The 18,050-nt window shown below is 42.4% G+C and overlaps 1 protein-coding gene across 1 annotated transcript in view; it reads right to left on the reverse strand.

Annotated features, from left to right (window-relative positions):
- Positions 1-4,348: 4,348 nt before the first annotated feature.
- The window catches only part of SETBP1 (SET binding protein 1), a 277,898-nt gene continuing 264,196 nt past the window's right edge, over positions 4,349-18,050 (reverse strand). Inside the window, exons 4-5 of the mRNA XM_087958704.1 lie at positions 9,387-9,554; positions 4,349-6,765 (exon numbers count right to left, since the gene is read on the reverse strand). Of these exons, the coding sequence (XP_087814830.1) occupies positions 6,224-6,765; positions 9,387-9,554 (710 nt within the window). The 3' untranslated portion in view covers positions 4,349-6,223. The remainder of the gene's footprint in view (positions 6,766-9,386; positions 9,555-18,050) is intronic.

Consider the following 18,050-nt stretch of genomic DNA (forward strand, 5'->3'; position numbering starts at 1 on the left):
TAAAGCTCATTCTTAATCAGACTTAATGCATTTGGACAAAGGATTTGGTAAGCTCCCACTCCCAAATCCAATCTGCAGCCGTCTATATTTAGCTTTTGATTTTATTGTGATTCTCTCTATGGCTTTGTAGAACAATCCTACTGGTAGCTGGAGAACACAACTTTGTTCTGCCACTTCACAACTCAAGTTTGCTGTTAGCCCAGGGGGTGTCCAACATTGGACTGGGCTGGTTGGGGAATTCTGGGAGTTGAAATTCACAGATCTTAAAAGTTGCCAAAAGTGAACAACCCTCTCTTATTTAGACAACGTCCAGCTGCCAATTTTGCTCTTCTCAAGGAAGATCAATGAGCACAGGTGACCAATCTTTTGGCCAAAAAACCAAATATGACCTGTAGCATTGACACATATTATGATATAACTTATTTGGACATCTCTTTAGAAGACAGATACCTAGAAAACTAACTTCTGGCATTTCTTCTGAGGGACCAACTAAAAGCCGATGGCTTCAAAATGGCTCCATGATTCCCTCAGGATGTTAAAACTTTCACTCTTCTCCTTTTGTTTTTATGGAAACCGACTGGGACATGAAATATATTAAACGGAGGATTTTATCGTTCACTTGTCCTGGGTATCTCTCTTTAGATTGTAATGGTTAAAGGTGATTCTCGTCATTTTATAAAGGTGCCTCTTCAACGAAAACTGGTTCATAAGTCAGGATGACTTTTTGCAATCCAACGCTCCTTCCTACTCACTGGGTTTAAGTAACCTGAAAGTACAACTTTATCTTTGTATTATGTGTTCATTCCTATATTTAAGATTTGGGGGAGGACATCTTTTTAACCGCTGAGTCTTAATGATTTGTAATAACTGTGGCAATTGTTTTTAGATGTTCCCCAGAAAAAAAAAACACAACTGGCCATTTCTGTCCATAGAGTCCTCAAATATACTTTAAAAAAAATTCTGAAGTTGGAAAGAAATGCAGGAATTTTTAACTTCAATGCCTCTCTGTTAAGAACGGATGCAATGTATTTTACATGTATAAATTATTAAGTTTTGAGGGAAGGAAAGCTCTGGGCGTTCCAATGACTGAACAATTCTTTAGCAATATGTAAATCAAGTCACTGAAGGTGTCTATCATTGTCAGGAGAACAAATTAAAAGTGTACCTATGAGAATATATGCACAGTGAGGTATCAGACGCAATTCACCCATTAAATGTCAGCAAAAGAAACAACTTGGCTTGAGAGGCCCTTTCCTGATGATCAAACCCCCAAGAAAAGAGTTATCACTTATAATTCAACATCTCAAGTTCAAAATCACTCAGAGACCCCAATTCTGCTACCGAACACTTAATCTATTTGTTGCAATGAAAAGGAAAAAAAAAAAGAAATTAAAACTAAAATTAAATTAAAAGATGAATCCAAATGAGTTTGAAGAAAGACGGAGATAATTTTACACTGAGACCCATAATGGTTATTTCAGTGTCTCTCACTCGTGTGTGCTAGTTATTTTTCTCCAAAAGGGATTTGATAAACTAAAATGGCAGTGTTTGAAGGCCTACAGTCTGTGGTCAATAATCTATGTTGGCTTGTATGAAGACTGGACCCTCAATGTAGATTTACGTGAGCTGTTCCTTTGCAATTTCTTCGAAAGGCTTTGCAAAAGTTGGTCTCCCTGTTCTTGGTCTTTATTACATTGCCTAGGTACTGTTTGTGGCTTGCCAGTGGAGCTAGTGGCAAACTTGAACAGTGAGGAGGTTGGGGAGGAACACGGGCCAGTCCTGGAGTCTGGGGAAGGCTCTGACAAGGGCTCTGCATCAGAGGCAGAGATGGGGCCAGGGCCGTCTGACAGTTATCAGCTGCTTTCGGAGTGAGAGATCAGTGGGGAAAAAGAACAGCTGGAGCCTGTTCCTGATGTGCGCATGCACAGAACTGCCAGGAGAAGGGAACAGTTAAGGAACAAGGGTCGACTCAGGAGTAAAGGCTCAGGTGGACAGTGAATGGCCCCTCCCGTAGGGAATAAAAGAGTAGCGAAAGGGGAGTGAGGTTTCGCAGGAGACAATTAGTTCATTTGGGTAAAGATCTGCTCCTGCATTCTTGCCAAGTATTGTCTGCTACGGTATGGTATCTGAAAGATATCGGCCTGGCAATTCTCCAAACCTGATAAGGTCTGTGGTTATAATTCACCCTTTAAAGACTGTTTGCCGGGACTTTGCTGGATGATAGGAATTCCCATTAGCCTAATAAAAAGGGGCTTTGTCGAGATGAGGTGTCTGCTTCATGATTTTGTGAAGTCTAGGTCAGTACAGGTGCCATGTCTACAATTGCTCTGGCATGCTATAGGTATTACCTGTCCTCTTGTTTTAATTTTCATCACTGTTGTTTAGTTAACATCAATTTTCTTTGGTGCAGAGGTAGAGAGCAACCTCAAACCATCCATCCCACTAAAAAATAAATGTCATTCTTTGGAGACACCTATTTTGGTAGCATCCATGTAGGGAAAACTAAGCAATGAAATACTAGTCCCTGGGAGAAGCAGTTTGGCTCTGCTCCAAATTTACTGGGATTATGGCAATGTTGGAATGAAAACCCAAATGTTGACATGGCTAGGGCTGATGAAATGTGTTTTTCAAAGACTTATGAGAATGACCATGTTTCCCCAAAAATAAGACTCTGTCATATTTTTTTCTGCCATCCAAAAAGGCACCAGGTCTTATTTTGGGGGGATGTCATCCACTGACTAACCTCACTTGTGTGCATTGCCTCCTTTTTGCTGTCAGAGGCCTTCAGGAACTTCTTCTTCTGCAGCTGGCAAGGCTTTCCTGAAGGCCTTTGCAGCAGATAACAGAGCTCTGGATCGATCCGGAGCTTTGTTATCAGCTACAGAAGCCCTAGGGCCGGCAAGGCAGGTGTTGGGGTGTTCGAGGCCTGTCTACAACTGTCCAAAGGTAAGTAGTAAGGTAGCTCCACACCCCCATTCCCACCCTAGCTTAATTTTTACCAGTGCACTCTGGAGTGGGCAGGATCTTAATTAGGGCTTTTTTTTAGGGGCGGGGTAGGGCTTATATTGGGCGCATGTGTAAAAACCAAGCTAGGACTTACTTTCAGGGTAGGTCGTATTTTCAAGGAAACAGGGTATTGCCAAATCACAGCATGGATGGTCAAGATGCACTAATGAGGATGTGGAGCATGTGGGCAGTGTAAGATGGTTTGGCCCTGTGGTTTGTAGGACATTTCATCACTTAGAACCCATGGAGATGGAAGGAAGCTTCGAGGTTGTTACCCAGCTGTCTTTAGCGTTGATGTCTTCCTTGACATTTTAAGACACAATGCAAAATCAAAATCTCCTCTTTCAAAGGTGCTTTGTCAAGAGGCTACTGGACTTTCTTTGTTTTTCCTTGAAGAGGTTTTTGCTTCTCATCCAAGAAGCTTCTTCAGTTCTGACTGAATAGTGGAGGAATAAATCCTTCCATCTTCCACCGTTCAGTCAGAACTGAAGAAGCTCCTTGGATGAGAAGCAAAATGTCTTCAAGGAAAAAAACAAAGTAAGTCCAGCTGCCTCTTGAAAAAGCACTTTTGGGACAACCATGACATGGATGACTGAGAATTTCCATCGACACTCTCTGCTTTCAGTATAACCTCCAAAACTTTTCCAAAAGTTACTGACTTTTCTTTTTAAATGCAACCTTAGGGGGAAAAAAAAAACATAGAACCATATGGGGAAAAATGATTTTAACTGCATTTGTTTAATGGGACTTAATAAGACATTTTAATGGAATGAGATAGGTTTTAGTTTTTGATCTGATTCCGTTCCCTTTGGGCTTTGTAATTTTGGGGAATCATGTCTGATCAAAAATGGGATACTCCTGGCCTGAGGAGGCCTTGCTAATAGTTGCAAAGATAGATTCCTGCTTCAAAAACAATGAAATAACCCAAGGAAAAGGGTAACAATTTCTGAGAATTGGTTATTCATTTATCTATTGAATTTTAAGACGGAGAAATTGTTGGTTCTAAATATTCCTAAGATGTTATCCTCACATTAAACTCAGCAACTTCCTTATTTTATTATTATTATTATTAGCTAAAATTTCTTCTTCACTCTGAGCTTATTGCATACATTATGCCCTGCCTGGTTTGTTGGTTTGTTTTCCCAATGAGATGAAATTAATGGGGGAATGGAAAGGAAGTTATCAACAACTGCCCTTACCTTCCTTTGTTTTGTTTTTTAGTTTTCGGGGGAAAGATCATTATTGCCATGAAAGGATAATATAAAATATGCTGCTTAATGCAAAACAACACAAACAAGTTGAGTTAGCGAATCAAATCTGCTTCAGAAATAGGAGCCAACGACACAGTGAAAAGGGTAATTTGCATTCGATCTGCTCAATTGGAAATGACAACTTTAAAAAGAAAACAACAACTGGTCACACAAAAGTTGGGGTCCATGCAGATTTGATTTCTCCCTTCGTCTTTATAATTACATTATATACAGGACAGCCCCACCCCAAATATTTTTCAATTTATTAAGGCAACCACACCTTGGAAGGAAAGACTTCCAGAGTGGCATTAATTCAAACACTATCTTTTGAACATCTAGATCTTTTTTAAAACAGTATTATTATTATTATTTTTTTAAGATAAGAACACTTGGTCATTTTAAAATTTTCATTTAGAAATTCTGTGTTGAGAAATTTACACGGTTTTCCTCTTGTTAGATTTTTTTCCCCCCGGTGAATTATTACTTCAAAATGGCTTTTCCTATTTTATTTTATTTTTTCCACTGTATTGAAAAAAAACAACAACCAACCAGCACTGAACACAAACGTGCAGAAATGTTTCTCGTAATTAGAACGAATTTGCTTTGAGTAACCACTATTTTTCCTGCTTGGATCCTTTTTAATTTCTTGCCTTTTGAACATTCCTATTTATTTATTTGTTTGTTTGTTATATTTATTTATGCTGATAGCTTATAAGGGCATTCACAGGTGAATCGAAAGAACCAAGTTGAGGGGTCACCACATGGCTATATTTTGTGTACACACTGATGTTGTGTGCATACACAAAAGGGCATTGCATTGTTATGACCGCCATCTTGTTCTTTGTTTTTTTTAAGACACCTTGGTGGGTCTCCATTTTCTGCAACCATACTAGCCAACTGAGGGCTGCTGGAAAATTCTTGTTTCTATCAGCCAGTCGACCTTCGGAGCGCTTAGTTGGGACAGTAAAAAACTGAATTTAGTTTTCAAATGAAGCGACAAGCAATGGCACCCATTTTGTAAATGCCCAATCCATTCGGCAGCAATTGTTTGAGGGAAGCTACCACAAGCTCTTAATGTCTGAAATGACTCCATCTATCCTGTGTGATTCCTTATTTTTTGCCTACATGACTCATTTTTTTGAAACCAATTTCCTTTTCATCGGGCACTCTAGGAAAGAGAGAAAATAAACACTCTTCAAAATTAGTGGCAAACTCAAGACTGGAGGTTGGGTGAGGGTTAGATGTTTGGTTACCATCAGCCTAGGCAAATTTTCTTTTCATGTTCCTTGACCCAATGAACCCTTGTTCAAAAGGAAAAGCACATTTGAGGAATTTGCTTTATCATTCTTACTTTTGAAAAAATAAAAATAAAAATAAAGGGGACACGATTTTCAGACGTAACCTGGCATCTTGGTTCCTGGGCAAAGAACTCTTGTGACTTAAATAAAAGCTGTGCGGCAGGAAAGACATTCCCTCCACCCTCGTTCGCTGTCACAGCAGTGACCAGAAATGCTGCTGGTGATTTCTAGGTGACCTACCAAAAAAAAAAAAAAAAAAAAAGAGGGAAGGCAAGGACCATCATTTGAGAAAAATATTGACCGTACTGGTAAGGACACCATGTTCTCCTACCCTCTGGGGACTTCTGGAGACACAAGAACAATGGTGAATGTGTCTGAACAACAACATAAAAAAAGCAAAACTCGGTAAGTTTGAAGAACGTCTTCCGTACTCTCTCCCCTGTTATTAACCAAGGGGTTCCCATCGCAGTTGAGTTCTTATTGTTATGAGGAGGAGGAGGAGGAGGACGATGAGTGATCAATTTCATCTGGATTCTTCATGGCTGCTGTGCTACTGAAATACAGAGCAAATTTGATGCTGTAGAAGATGTGAACTAGAGTTTTCCCCGCTTCGGCCTACTGGCTGAACTGAATGTCCCACCTCTGTCTTTCGTTGACTGTGTCGGTCAACTAGGGAAGGTGTTCGTTCTCACTTCCTCTATTTTTCCGATGCCTTTTCCCTTTCACTTCGTCCTCCTCATCCTCTGGAGGCGGTTGTGACTTGCTTTTCCGCTTCCCGGCTCTTGACGTCCGTGACGGAGGAACCGGCGGGAGGGGAGACTGAGAGGTTTCTCGGGCCATGTGGACCACCGCCTCAATGGTGGCGGCCACCGCATCTTGACCGCTTGCCTGTTCCAGGATCAGAGAGTTCAAGAGAAGTTGCTGACCTCGTTTGCAAGGCAGGTCCACGCATTTCTCCAGCACGGGCATTTGGTCTCCGGAGTCTTCGTCAAACATGGGGGGCTGCTTCCGCGGACGGCCTCGCCTCTTCTTGACAAAATTATTCCCAGTTTTCGATTGTCTTTGCAACCGTTTGGCTTTCAGGATTTTGTTGACGTGGTCTAGATTCTTCTTGGTGGAGAGGATCTTGGTGTAGTTGCACATCTTACGTACCTCACACTGGATTGCTTCGATTTCACAGCGCTTGAATCTCTTCTTGAGGGTTGAGCTGGCTGGAGAAGACAAAGAGAAGAGAGAGTTACCTCACATCAGAGTCAACCAAGATGGAGAACAATTGGTTACCAACATGGCGTCCTGAAAAAATACCTGAGGAATTATGATTAATGCAGGCCAAAGTAAACCTTTACTGAAGCTGAAAATTCATGAGTAAATGTTGAAAATATGGGAAATGGCACAGAAAAAAGGGGAAAAAAATAGAATTTTGGAATTATTGGGAAGATACATTTAAAATCACTGTCATTGACGCTTATATATTTGCAATAAATTATATAACTTAGGATGTTAAGATAAGGAACGAGAATCTTACAGAGAAATTCTGTTTTTATTTTCTAATATTCTGGAGTTCAGCTTCTTTAGATGGAATAGGTTTTTGCAGTCCAAATGTTTTTTTACCCTTCCTAAGTCTAACTGATTCATATCAGTGAACCTTAAGACTAATTTATTTATATCAGAGCCATTTATATTATTTATAGCCTGCCACAAGATTTTAAGTCAGTACAGAATCCATTAAACATGCAAAGTCAAAGTGGTAACATCGACCCCACTCTAGCCAGTAAAAAAGACTAACAATAATTTAAATGCAAAATAATAAGAGGAGCCAATTTGCTCTAGTGGTTAAGGCACCAGAAATCGGAGTCTGTGAGTTCCAGTCCTGCCTTAGCCATGAAAGCCAGCTGGGTGATTTTGGGCCAATCACCAGGAGATGGTGAGTTAAAATCCCATCTTAGCAATGAAAGACAGCTTTGGGCCAATCACCTGGTGCATGAGAGTTCTAGTCATGAAAGGCAGCTGGGAGCCTTTGGGCCCATCACCAGGAGACAGTGAGTTCTAGTCCCACCTTAGCCATGAAAGACAACTTTGGGCCAATTGCCAGGTGCAAGAGAATTCTAGTCCCGCATTAGCCATCATAAGGCAGCTGGGTGAATTTGAGCCAGTCCCTCTTTCTCTTAGCCCAACCCACCACACAGTGTTGCTGTTGTGGAGAAAACAGGAGGAGGAAAATGTGTCGGATATTTGCCGCCTTGTAAAAATAATAAAGGTGGGATACAAATAAATAAAATAAAAAATAATAATGGCATTTAACGGATGCCAGTCTGGCCGCAATCTGGCCTTCAGGAGAAGACATTCCAGAACTCAAGATAACTCAACACACAGCTCCCTTTCTCATCCATAAGGGACACGTCCCTCCCTGTAGTAAAATGCGAGGAGGCCCTTCTTAATGTGTGTGCAGATAAATGCTGGGAGAAGATCTGTTTGCAATCAATTTCTGAATAAGTTCCAGAAGATTTCCCTATTTTCATTTCCACTGATGGCTCACAGAGCATCCTTACTGAAAATTAAGGAGTTGGGCCTAGTTATCTGGTCTTCATTTTGTGTCCTTTCGATATAACGGAAGATTAAAAGGTACAGCTAGGCCTCGACTTACGACTGTAATGGAGCCTGCCCATTATGGACACAAGTCGTGACAGCCGTTATATAAGGTGACCATGTTATCAACTCACTTAACAGGCCCATCCCTGCTCTCCCCAATGAGGTTGTTAAGCGGCCACATGGGACGTTCCGCGAAGCACAGGGTACCTGAAGGGTAGGGGAGGCAATTCTGGGAAGTCTACCACTAACAGTCCTCAACCTACAACCGTAAGGGAGCCTGCCCATTACAAGTCATGACAGTCATTAAGCAAGGTGACCATGTGATTGCCTTACTTAATGACCTTCCCGTTCCTGCCCTTCCCAATGCAGTCGTTAAGGTCATTAAACTGAGCACGAGGTGTCTCATGGGTAGGGGTGGGGCTCCTGGGAGGCCTCTTAGTACCTGTGATGAGTAGGACAAATCAGTTGCACAAAGGCAACACAGTCAGATAATCAGTAGGAGTCCCTTTATTAGCTCCAACTTTGCCCCCAGTGTCCTGGTTACCTTCTGGCTGGAGAAAAACTCTTCCAATAACAGATTGGAACAATTTTGTCTTCCGGCAACTCTTCTATTTTCTTAAAAGATGATTTCATAAGTTAGAATAGAATAACAGAGTTGGAAGCGACCTTGTAGGTCATCTAGTCCAACCCAAGTAGGAGAACCTACACCATTTCTGACAGATGGCAGTCCAATCTCTTCTTGAAAGCTTCCAACGATGAAGCTCCCACAACTTTCAAAGGCAACTTCTGTTCCATGGGTTGATTGTTCTCTCTGTCAGAAAATTCCTTCTTATTTTCAGGTTGAATCTCTCCTTGATCATCCATTATTCCTTGTCTGGCCTTCAGATGCTTTGGAAAATAACTTGACCCTTCCTCTCTGTGGCAGCTTCTCAAATATTGGAACACTGCTATCGTGTCATATCACATCAAGTTGAGAACTATCTGTACTACTTCACTCAAGATTGACAAGGGATTGTTGATTCTCTGCAGATTCACAAACTTGTTGTACACCAAGAGCCAACCACTCCGTCCACATATAAATAACCACCACTCCGTCCATATATAAATAAACAATAAATAATATTTTGATCTTCAAAATATTAATCATTTGTTAAGAATCCACTTGCTTTGCGGCTGGAATTTTTTCAAGGTGTTTCCAGGTGCAAAGTTGGGGGCAATGCAAAATTAGGGTAGAGACAGTTACCTGTTTCTGTTGCTGTTGGAGAAGGTAAGAGAGATAAGATAGGTGTCGAAGACACGGCAATGCCATTGAGAGCTGCTGGTTTCCGACGAGTGACTGCCGCTGAAGCCGAACATTCATTCTTACTATGGAGCAAAGCCTGGTCTGCTTTTAGGTGAGAACTGGTAATTCCTGGAAAATACATAAATAAAGAGGACTATTAAGTGGAGGAGTAACTTAAGATTCAACCAAATATACAACAGAGCTCTGAAATGGACTTCCAAGCATATTGCCTCACAAATGTGCTTCAGATTTAACAGATTAACAAAGTTGGAAGGGACCTTGTAAGTCATGTAATCCAACCCCCCGCCCAAGCAGGAGACCCCACACCATTGCTGACAAATGGCAGTCCAGTCTCTTCTTGAAAGTCTCCAGTGATGAAGCTCCCACAACTTCTGAAGGCAACTTCTGTTCTGTTGGTTGGTTGTTCTCCCTGTCAGAAAATTTCTCCTTATTTCCAGGTTGAATCTCTCCTTGTTCAGTTTCCATCCATTATTCCTTGTTTGGCCTTCAGATGCCTTGGAAAATAGCTTGACCCCTTCCTCTCTGGGACAGCCCGTCAAATATTGGAAGACTCCTATCCTGTCTTCCTTAGTCCTTCTCTTCACTAGACTAGCCATACCAGTTCCTGCAACCGTTCATTGTATGTTTTTAGTCCCCTTATCATCCCGGTTGCTCTTCTCTGTACTTCTTCTAGAGTCTCAACATCTTTTTTATAGCGTGGGGACCAAAATTGGATGCAATACTCTAGCTGTGGTCTTACTAAGGCTTTATAGAGTGATATTAGTACCTCCCTTTATCTTAATTGTATCCCTCTGTTAATTTAGGACTGTATTTTTGGCTGCCGGCGCACACTGCTTCTAATAATGTTGTTTCATGCTAATGAGAATTAGGATTTTTTTTTTTTTGTAAAAAAAAAAAGTTAGGTATTAGTCAATTTGCCTAAGGAGGGAACGTAAACATTGATTCACATCCAACACACAATTGCCTCACGAGTCTATTTTTAAAACAAAAGGAGGAAATATAATTGCATTGCTGTTTCATGTAGATTTTTTGTATCTGGAGAAGTAGATGGAGTAGACCTTGGCGAACGGATCTCAATGGAAGGGGACATACAATAAAGGAAATTGAACAGCGTGTCAAATGTGGCTGGCAGGCATTCAGCGAGCGAAGCATCATTTTCAAGAACCACAAAAAGTTTTCGATCAGTGTCTGCTACCTGTTCCAACATATGCTGGCAAAACATGGACACTAACACCTCACAATCGACACAAAAGCTCCTAGTGCCACAAATGCCATGAAAAGATGACATCACAAGACTCACACGTAGATTAGAGAGAATGAACGAAAATATACGATGCCATCAAGACAGTAAAAGAATTGAAATGGAAACGGGCTGGTCACACAGGAAGAAGAACTGAGTACAGGTGGACGAAGGCAGTCATAGAATGGATCCCACTTGATCAAAAGCGTCCACGAAAGAGGCCTAAAACGAGATGGACCGACCACATCAGCAAGGATGGCAGCCCCAATTGGCAAAAGAAAACTTAGGACCGTATGGGTTGGAAACATGCGGAAGAGGTCTTCATATCTTGTAGTGGCTAAAATGAGGATGATGATGATGAACAGGGAAACGAAACAGCCCAACACACCTTTGTGTAAGTTGGAAACCCGCTTATTCATTTGTTTTCCTGCCACAGTTCAAAGCATAATGTGTGTATGATGTGTTAATATGTCGATGTATCTGCATTTATGTTCAGTTAAAACATTCACTTGAAACAATCCATAAGATCCTTTCCTATAAAGCAAAAAAAAACAACAACAACAACAACAACCCAGCCAAAATAATGATGATATTAATAACAACAACAACAACATCAGTGGTGGGATTCAAATTTTTTTTACTACCGGTTCTGTGGTGTGGCTTGGTGGGAGTGGCAGGGGAAGGTCACTGCAAAATCCCCATTCCCTCCCCACCCCACTAACCTGCTTTCCAGCTCCGTTCTCCTGTGCAGGGCAACCAAAGAAGAACCCAGCCAATCAGCTGGGACTCAGGAGGCAGAGAATAGACGGGGGCGAGGCCAGTCAGAGGTAGGATTTGCCGGTTGTCCGAACGACTTAATATTTCCACTATTGGTTCTCCAGAACTGGTCAGAACCTGCTGAATACCACCTCTGAATAATACCCATTGTCATTGTCATTGGGGCACTTGGTACCATGTCCAGGTACAAAGTGCATCAAGAAATTGCAGCTTCCCTGCAATAACACTGGTGGAACTGCAAAAATAAACTACGCTACTTGGAACCTCGTACATTTTAAGAAGATACTTGGTTGATACTTAGGATGCTGGCAGCAACCCATATCAACCATTAGCACTAGTCACTGGTATTTGTGATGCATTTTTCAATGTTCAGTTGACCGAGTTTCATGTTTAAGGAATAAAAGAGATAATAATAATATAAACTAGAAGGGCATCAGATGGTTTAAATCTTTATTACAGTTTCTCGGAGATTGTTCTTGTGCAGAAATAATTGCAAGAGGCCAAAAAAAAAGTTAATTTATGGGAACTACGAAACGTTGGCTTTTTATAGGTGGGTTTGGAGTTGCATTATCACATCGTAATAGCTTGACGTTTTGCAGTGGGATTTTGAAAACGCCTTATTTCTTCTGCTTGGCTAATTTTCTTAAGCATGGCTTCAATTTTGAGGCTGGAAGGGCATATTTATTCAACCAGGATTTTACAGTGAAATCAGTGCCATGTTTGTAACGGCTGCTGGATAAGAATAACCCTAGAGCAGGGGTGTCAAACTCGAGGCCCGCAGGCCGGGTCCAGTCCGTGAGGTGCCTAAATTTGGCCTGGGAGGCTGGCCTGGAAATAGCAAAGGATTGGCCCGCAGTGCCTCTGGCAGCCACGCCCCCCCCCCCAGCCCGGCCTGTGGTGCCTCTGCCCCCCTACAGCCCTCTCACAGCCAGTGCCTCCTGCAGCACTCTGGTAGCCAAAATGGAGCATGGGGAGGGCAGGGGGAGGGATTGTGCACAGCGCCCCCGTGGTCTGCCAGCCAAAACGGGGTGCTGTGCGTGGCCCCGCGTGGCTGTTTTGGCTGGCAAAGTGCTGCAGGAGGTGTCCGTCCCATTCTCACCCCGCTGGGCCGGCGGAGAACTGCAGTGCTGATCCGGCCCTCAAAGAAATCCAATTTGATGCCCCCTGCCAGAGTCTGGTTTGGTAGAGCAACCGAATGGGACAGGTATAAACTCCAGTGGATAATTAGGCCTGCAGGAAAAAAAAACTAATTGCAGCCAGCCTGTCTTCCATAGAGCAAGGGTCCCCAACCACCGGTCCGCGGACCGGTACCGGTCCGTGGAACAAGTCCTACCGGGCGCTGGTTTGCTGGGCACCGCCATCTTTTTGATGAAAAAGTGCTTCCGGTCAGCTTTTCGGGTAGAAAGCTCACCGGAAGCACTTTTCATCAAAAAAGCGGCGCTTGCGCCTTCCGTGAGCTTTTCTGGGCAGAAAGCCATTTCTACCGGAAAGCTCATCGGAAGCGTGCCGCCATCTTTTGATGAAAAAGTGCTTCCGGTGAGGTCACCGGAAGCACTTTTTCATCAAAAAGATGGCGGCGCCAGCTAATGCCGGTACCGGGCGCGCCATAAAAAGGTTGGGGATACCGGGCCGCGGCATAAGAAAGGTTGGGGATCACTGCCATAGAGAACATGTATGCAGGTTGTTCTTGACTTGCAACAGTTCATTTAGTGACTGGTTCAAAATTACAATGGCACTGAAAAAAGTGACTTATGACTGTTTTTCACAGCTACGACTGTTGAATGTTCCCCGTGTTCTGACCGTTGCAGTGTCCTGGCGTCAAGTGATCCCCTCTTTTGACCTTCGGAGAAGCAACGTCAATGGGGAAGCTAGATTCACTGAACAAACTTATCAACTTGTTCTGACCCAACCAGGTTCCCAAAGCGCAAACACAGACAAAGGTAGCAGCCCCCACCTTTTAAGGTTTAATAACGAATACTGTTCCTTTACAGATAAAAGGCTGCTTTCCACTAATTAGCTCTGACAAGAAAGAGCCTTGCCAAGTTGTTTGTCAAGGCTGCCAAAAACCCAGAGATAAGAACTAATTTACAAAATTCTCCAAACACGAACTATGATGTCCACAAGTTGAGCTTCAGAGCTTCTTTGCTGTCTGCAAAGAACGCTTTTCCAAACCTAGCTTTTATCCTCTTGAGGGAGGGGACATTACCTTGCAGCCTTACTCCCGAGTCACTTGTGCTGCTGTAATTGTTCTTTCCTCTCTGAGCAATCCTTTGTGCACATGCACTTGACACAGGCTCCCCAGGAACCTCCTCATCACTGCTGCCAGCCCTCACAATCCCTGAAGGCAGCAGTCCACTCCCTGATGGTCCTGGCCTCTCATCAGAGTCCTCGCTCTCCTCAGCCATCTGTACCTGCTGCCGGCTAACCACAACACAACTGCAGTGGTCCATTTAACAACCGTGGTAAAAAATGTCACAAAGTGGGACAAGATTCCCTTAAGAAGTGTTTCACTTAACTACTGTCATAAGTCGAGGACTACTTCAGTTACAAGGAGGGCTGTGGTGATGGGAACACGGTCAGTAGAGAAGCACATGTTGGTGCATCAGTGAGACTACAAGTTTATCAAGTGTGTTTTCATTTACAACAGGGAAGGGGTCTCCCACCTTGGCAGCGTTAAGACTTGTGTCAAATTTCAAAAGGCAACTGGACTTTCTTTGCTTTTCCTTGAAGAGGTTTCGCTTCTCATCCAAGAAGCTTCCTTCAGTTCTGACTGAACGACGGAGGATAGAAGGATTTATTCCTCCACCATTCAGTCAGAACTGAAGGAAGCTTCTTGGGTGAGAAGCGAAATCTCTTCAAGGAAAAATAAAGAAAATCCAGTTGTCCTTTGAAAAAGCATCTTTGGGGACAACCATGACCTGGATTGACTGAGAATCTCTATGGACATTTAGCTGGCCATCAGATGACACAAAATATTGGAGCCTTGGTAAGCCATCTTACATTAAAAAGGTATCTACTTTACACTTTCGCTTGCTTACAGGAATGATAGCAACTCTGTTCCGAATGTTATTAGAACAAGATTCCTCTACTTCATTCCATTTCTGCTCCTCTTTACGTTTTTAAAATCTGTGCTGTGCCAAAGAAAGAAAATGCCAGATATGTAGACATGCAAGCTGAACCAGATCCACTGAATAGTGTCAATAGTCAAAGAAAGTCCAGTTGCCTTTTGAAAAAGCTCCTTTGGGGACAACCATGACCTGAATCTCCTCGGATGTTTAAGACATCAACTTCCAGAATTCTCCAGCCAGCCAGTGGAAGTCCACAAGTCTTAAAGTTGCAAATACGATAACGGTGCTAAATGCCCCTGTAACTCTGCATCTGTTGATCATGAGGCTGAAAATCCCTTACAATTTCTTTTTTTTTTTTTTTTGAAAATCTGTACTAACTCCTGGCAAGATTGGCTAAAATGTTCCCTAACAGGTCGGCGAGATGTGACCATAAACAAGGAACTTTCTTCCATATGTGGTGGACCTGCCCCAAAGCTAAGAAATATTGGCTCAAAATTAAAAAATTGGCTAGAAGAAATTACAAAACAAAAAATTGAGATGAAACCAGAGATTGGGTATATTAGGATATCATATTTGTAAAAAACCTTCAATACATTATACTTCATATAATAACCGTGGCCAGAAGTGCTTATGCTCAGAATTGAAAACAAGACAATACTCCTTCTGACACAATGGTAATAAAAAAAGGTTTTAGAATGTGCAAAGATGGCTGGGTTATCAATGGAATTAAAAGAGAGAGAAGAATCAGAGTACTATGAGATTTGGAATTTATGGTAGAATTGGTTGGAAGGTACACGCAAAGCTGATAGATGAAGGGTATGTAGGAGCTATAACAAGATGAGATAAATATTGCTTGTAATCTTGTAAATATTTGGTTTAAGTTGAATGCAGAAATAACTACGTAACATATAGTAGCAACGTACATAATTAGAGAGATGTCAATGTGAATGAACACCGATACTGGAACGCTGTAATGAATGGAAATGTGTTTTTATGATGAAAATATGATTAATAAAATTTATTTATTTTTTAAAAAAAACCTGTACTAAAAGTAACAGCTGTAAACCTCGGATCTGGATGGATTAAAAATAAATAAAATAAAAACTCCAAATCAACAAATTCAAACCCCAACTTCTTCCTCCCATGCCAGACACCCCCTTTGTCCAGGTCTCTGCATTAAAATCTATTTTGCCATCTCAGGAGGCTGCCATCCTTTCCTTCAACGGAATCCTTTGTAAGCTGTTTTCATCCGCTAAGCTAGCAGACTTCTACCTCTCTCTACCTGCACACCAGCGTTTGCATTAGGACGATTCTTGATTTATGGATTCCTGCTGCCGGGATGCAGAAGCTGACTTCCTGGTTGCCATGGATACTCGGATCTTTGGTTCCATCCTCCCAAACAGCAACATTGGCAGCGGGCCTAACTATCTCACCGCACGATCTTAGATTCGCTTCAAAGGCCAAACACCAGAGAGGTTTCTTTCCCTCCTCCTCTCGATATTTTAAATATTTTGATTGGGCTCCCTCCGGAAGAAAAAGCAAGAGATGGGGGAACGTGTGCCCTGGGCTGCCACCTCCGAAGCTTTGCAAGGTCACCCCAAGCTTGGAGGAACAGAGGAGCCGTTACAAATTTGACAAGCGGCTTCAAAGACCCTCTTGCCTACCCCCCCTTGATGCATCATTAGCTCTCCACGGGACCACTGGAATTATGCCTTGAGAGAACACTTTGGTTTCTAATTTACTTTGGCCCTGGTTGGGAACCCAAGTCGGTTGCCCCCTCTTAAAACGCTGAATCCAGATGGTGGCAGGTGAAGAAGTCAACAAAGGAGAAGGAAGACAAGCTGGCAACAGGAGAAAAAAAAAAGCTACCCTGGGGGACGACATATGCTTTCCTTAGGTCTCCAAAAAGGAGGAAAATCCACTACTCAAAGGTGGATTTAGTTTGTAGAGGAATCCAAAAATCCTCCCAGACAGCAATGTCTGCATTCTGGACAGAAAGGAACACTGGTTTGAAAGAAGATCAAGGAAGACATCTATGGTAAGGTTAGGTCCCTTCCAAATCTGTTATTCTGTATTAAATAGCCCGCTCTCCACAGAGGTGGAGAGATACGACACCAGCCATCACTTCCCGTTTACAACACAATCTTTTCAGCAGTTCCAAAGCAGCTCCACACCCATTTGCACTACTCAGGTGACCCTGAGGTTACAGATAAACCTCCAAGTGGCTTCAAGGACTCTCAGAGGGAGTACTAACGACCAGATGACTGCAAGGCATATAAATCCTTCCTTCCTCTCACCATTCACTCAGAACGGGAAGAAGCTTCTTGGATGAGAAGCGAAACCTCTTCAAGGACAAGCAAAAGGCAGTCGAGTTGCCTTTGAAAAAAGCACCTTTAGGACAACCATGGACCTGGATGACCGAGAATCTCTATAGATATTTTTCTGAAAATGGGAACGCATGGAAGGCACAAGTATAAATCTGGGTGGGACCTCTTGGGAATCAATGCAGGGGGTAAGCTGCTACCGGTTCGCACTGGTTTGGGCGAACAGGTATGAACGACGATCAGTTGGCCTCGCCCACCCGCCCCTGCCCTAGTCTGTCCTATATTTTCGTGTTTTGCAGCTCAGCTGAGATGCGGCACAGTGGATTGCCGTGCCTCAGCTGTTTTACTCACCGGCGCTGCAGTAGAAGGTATGTTTTAGAGTCGTAAACTGGTGGCTTTCAATGGCTGCGCACAAAAAGCACACACTTACTGAACTGGCTGTAAAACTGGTAGAATCCCAACACTGAATCAATCTCTCAAGAAACACAGCTTTCCTCTCGGATGAATTCTCCAGAACACTCTGGTCAGTGTGTTTGAAAATATAGTGGTCCAATACATCTGGGAAAAATCAGGTTGGGTAAACTGACCTGACCTCTTTTACTTCTATGTACATTAAGCAGCTGCTTCAGAAGAGAGGCCAATAAACAATGGGTTTTCTATTGCAGTGAAATCAGATTGCAGTTGGATATCTGGGATCATATTTTTGGGAAGAGTAAAAGCTGTTCGAACACAGAACAATACTGAATTGGGAAGCAATAGAACCTAATCTTTAAAGAGAGGCAGAATGGCCATACGGTAGCTTTACAGGTAAGACTACCAGTACGACTTACGACCACAGTGGAGCCCAAATTTCTTGTTGCTAAGTGAGACAATTGTTAAGGGATCTATATTGACGGTTTCCCAGTATGATTTGATTGCTTATTGTACCCCTATGACTATCATTAAGTGTTGTACCTGGTGATTCTTGATTCTTGTTGAACGTATCTTTTCTTTTATGTACATTGAGAGCATCTGCACCAAGACAAATTCTTTGTGTGTCCAATCACACTTGGCCAATAAAGAATTCTATTCTATTCTATTCTATTCTATTCTATTCTATTCTATTCTATTCTATTCTATTCTATTCTATTCTATTCTATTCCCATTCCTATCCTTTCTAGCTTGAAATTCTAGGATTCATGGCCACTCTCATAAA

The sequence above is a fragment of the Notechis scutatus genome, chromosome 2, assembly GCF_049901735.1.
Source record: "Notechis scutatus isolate UNSWTSFEM ecotype Mainland chromosome 2, rNotScu1.2, whole genome shotgun sequence".
Taxonomy (NCBI): Eukaryota; Metazoa; Chordata; class Lepidosauria; order Squamata; family Elapidae; genus Notechis; species Notechis scutatus.